This window comes from Merops nubicus, unplaced genomic scaffold, assembly GCF_000691845.1.
Source record: "Merops nubicus isolate BGI_N331 unplaced genomic scaffold, ASM69184v1 scaffold29228, whole genome shotgun sequence".
NCBI lineage: Eukaryota > Metazoa > Chordata > Aves > Coraciiformes > Meropidae > Merops > Merops nubicus.
Genome location: NW_008626851.1, coordinates 4,731 through 8,075, shown reverse-complemented (window position 1 = coordinate 8,075; position 3,345 = coordinate 4,731). Strand labels below are relative to the sequence as shown.

Genomic DNA, 3,345 nt, shown 5'->3' with positions numbered 1-3,345 from the left:
GCTGAACTGAGCAGAGATAGAAATCAGTGTGGTGAAGCAACATGCTGTGGACAACTCATTCTGTAACATCTACTGAGACAGAGGCAAACGTTCAGGTATCACAACTCTTATCACCATCCAAACTCGCCTTTCCCTGTGCGTAGTGCTAACATGTCTGTTGGGTCAGTGCATTTCAACACGTGCAGCTCTTTGCTGGATGCTGTGGGCTGCTGGACATTATACTCATAAAGAGACTGGTCCCTGCAAAGCCACAGGTCTCAGCCAGCTGTCTAAGGAGCTAAAGGTGTTTACGAGTGAGTGCTGGTAATGCCTGGTGAAGAGGTGAGCCCAGCATTCCTGTGCCACAAGCACATAAAGAGGATGTCACAACAAATCACCTTTATGGTGTGATCATCAGCAGCAGAGGCCAACCACTTCCCATCGGGACTAAAGCGGAGGCATCGGACTGCTTCTGTGTGGCCCTGAAATGAGAAAAACAAACAGTATCTTCCTTTAGAGGGAATTCTGGCTTTTGTCTTTCAATCCTATACAATATTATAAAGTAAAATCAAGTAACTGTTTCAGAGTCCACAGCTCACAAACACTACACTCAAGAGCCACACCCATCCACACTGAGTGAGTGTCATCTCCCTCATCTGGACATGTCTAGCATCAGTTTAAGTACAGTAAAGGCAGATCTGGCTTAATTAGTAAGAATCCATTTAAAAATACATAGATTTATGGGTGGTCAGATAGAAACTTTGTGCTATTAAATTGGTTTCCAAATAAAATTAATATACAGCAAGTTCTTTGGGTAGAAAGAGGCCCCAAGAATAGAACCACCTCGCTGCAGTGGGGACTCATGTGGTAGGATCAGTCACAGTATAAAGAAGCACTCGGTCCCCCACTGAATCAGTCAGACACATTAAATCCTACAACACCCACTTCACATCCCCATACAGTTCACAGAGGCCTGCAGAGGTTGCCAGGCCACGCCACAAATCACACAGACCTTATCTGCATACTGAAAAATGAGGAAGTTAATGGTACATAATCACTTGAAGGTTTGCTCACAAGTCCTCGGCAGAAATCTTTCTCCCCTCTTCACCTGAAAACTACTGAAGCATTTTACCTTGTATCTGAAGACACAGCCTTTTCGTCTCACATCCCAGAGCTACAGGGGAGAAAAGCAAACAGAAGATATTGCTTAGTGAGTCTGTGGGGAGCCCAAGAGCCTCGTCAGAACAAGAGGTCTCCCTGTCACCACAGAACAAGAGCTCTCTCCGTCACCAAGCTGACAGACACTGAAGGGACTGCTGAAGCCCTGTTGGCTTTGTGGTAATGCCTTATCTCATCCCCCCCAATTGAAAACTGCTTCTGTAAGGTATTTACTACAGAAACTCAGCTCCTACAAATACCAGCCTGAGGAAGCAGATGCAATCCACAGTGACCAGGACCATCCATGTTTGCTGACATCAGGCCTTGGCTGGCACCTTACTGGGAGTCACATTCCACAACAGAAGTGTCACACTCATGAGCTACTGCTGTCAAAATACAGGCAAGAGTTTCACAAGCACTCAAATACACCTGCCCACACACATGGATATGATGATGCACAGCAACTACCCACAGCCTGGCACAAAACACATTCTGGCACGCTTCAAAACAAAGACTGCCAGTGAAGAGGGCAGTCTCTAGGGGTTTACCTTAATGTTGGTATCCAAAGAGCCAGATGCCACAAAGCTTCCAAAAGGATGGAAATCAAGGCTGCAGATATTCGCTTTGTGACCGAGTAAAGTACGAAGAACTGGGAAAGGGAAAAGCAGAGTAGAGAGAAGGAACAGGGAGCAAATATTTAGTAGTTTGTTTCACCCAGACACCACGCAGAAGTTTAGCCATACTACCCTCACCATTAAACACATGCTAATACAACATACATCAGAAGTGCTAAGTATTTATTCATCTGCATACATTATTTTATGGAAATGTTGCTGACTTTACCCTTGCAATGCAAAGAAACAGTAATAGGGGGCCCACATTCAAAGACCCTAATCAAAGTCCTGTCCTTAGGTGTGGAAACCATGACTAAAACTCCAAAAATCTCCATTCTGAAAATAAAACTAAAAAGCCATGCTCTGAGCCACCTGGCAGGCACTTGTTACAAGGACAGCAAAATGGTGGGGGGGGACACGGACACAACAGTTTTAGCCAGGAAGTGAAAGGACATCTGACTGCTGCATCATTCACCTTGCAGGGACTAGACAGACCCTTTCCCAGGACTCTGTGCCCCCATCCAGGCACAAGCCTGACTTCCACCTCTTAGGTTCCAATATTCACCCCAGACTCCTTCAGTTGCCCCTTGCAAGAAGCATCCCAAAGACCGGGAAAGGATGTTTAGGAAGCATGAGACAGAAATGATCACAGCATTTCAGCAAGTCATCAAAAAAGTAACATCCTTTGTAATTCCAGAAACCAGAAGGGACCAGTAGAGCTGGTCTACTTTATCTCTGAAAGCAGAGACAAATGCAGAACTCCATCTCAAAGAAGAAAAATTGCTCAGAGAATAACAATCTCTTTCTATGCTCTGTCATCTGGAGCAGTCTGATGATTCACCTGGCAGAAATTAGCTCTTGAGCCAGACCTGGAGTGGTCATTTTTACAGACACTGGCTCGTAGGTCTCCTAATAAATCCAGCCAGACAGTTACTCCCCAACGGTAGAGCCCAACTATTTTATAACTGAGCTGATTCTACCTGGCTGAATGGCAAAAGTGCTTTCTATTATTTGTGCCACCTGCTGTTTGCCTTCATAGCTCAGCCAGTGTAAGTCTATTTGCATTATGCTTCCTATGAACAAGCGACAACTGATAAGAAATATTCAGCCATTTTAGGGTTCTGCTGGAATGTACTCGTGTGACTCATGAGACCTTTGAAAATTTATTCTCAGATTTGAGAAAAAATGCAATAAATAAAGTATGACTCCACAGCTGGCCTTTAAAGGATCAGAGTGTGATGAGCTCACAGCCTTTACAATTTATGAAATATTAGATCTTTGTGTATTTATATGGCCATGCAAGAGCAGAAGAGGAGAAAAATCACTTGATGAAAAAAGAGAAGTTAGAACTTAAGAATGAGAACAGGAGATGAACAAGTAGGGGATTCCTGGACTTGTGCAGATCCCAATATACTTAAAACTTCCAATCTGACTTGGGATCCTTTTCTTAAAGTTGACAATTTTAAGCTGAGACTCTGAATATAAATTCTCTAAGTATAGTTACTCTATATGTGCATAGAATCAGATCTGGAACATAGATTTCAGTCTCCACAACACACGTACAAATTTCTATTTGAGTGTGCATACACAGCTC

At 43.7% G+C, this 3,345-nt stretch overlaps 1 protein-coding gene across 3 annotated transcripts in view; it reads right to left on the bottom strand.

Moving 5' to 3' along the window:
• The window catches only part of KATNB1 (katanin p80 (WD repeat containing) subunit B 1), a 16,093-nt gene that overhangs the window by 8,057 nt on the left and 4,691 nt on the right, over window positions 1–3,345 (bottom strand). For all 3 annotated transcript variants that reach the window (XM_008946147.1, XM_008946149.1, XM_008946148.1), the window contains exons 4-6: window positions 1,686–1,786; window positions 1,112–1,153; window positions 378–461 (exon numbers count right to left, since the gene is read on the bottom strand). In XM_008946147.1, coding sequence (XP_008944395.1) covers window positions 378–461; window positions 1,112–1,153; window positions 1,686–1,786 — 227 coding nt within the window. The remainder of the gene's footprint in view (window positions 1–377; window positions 462–1,111; window positions 1,154–1,685; window positions 1,787–3,345) is intronic.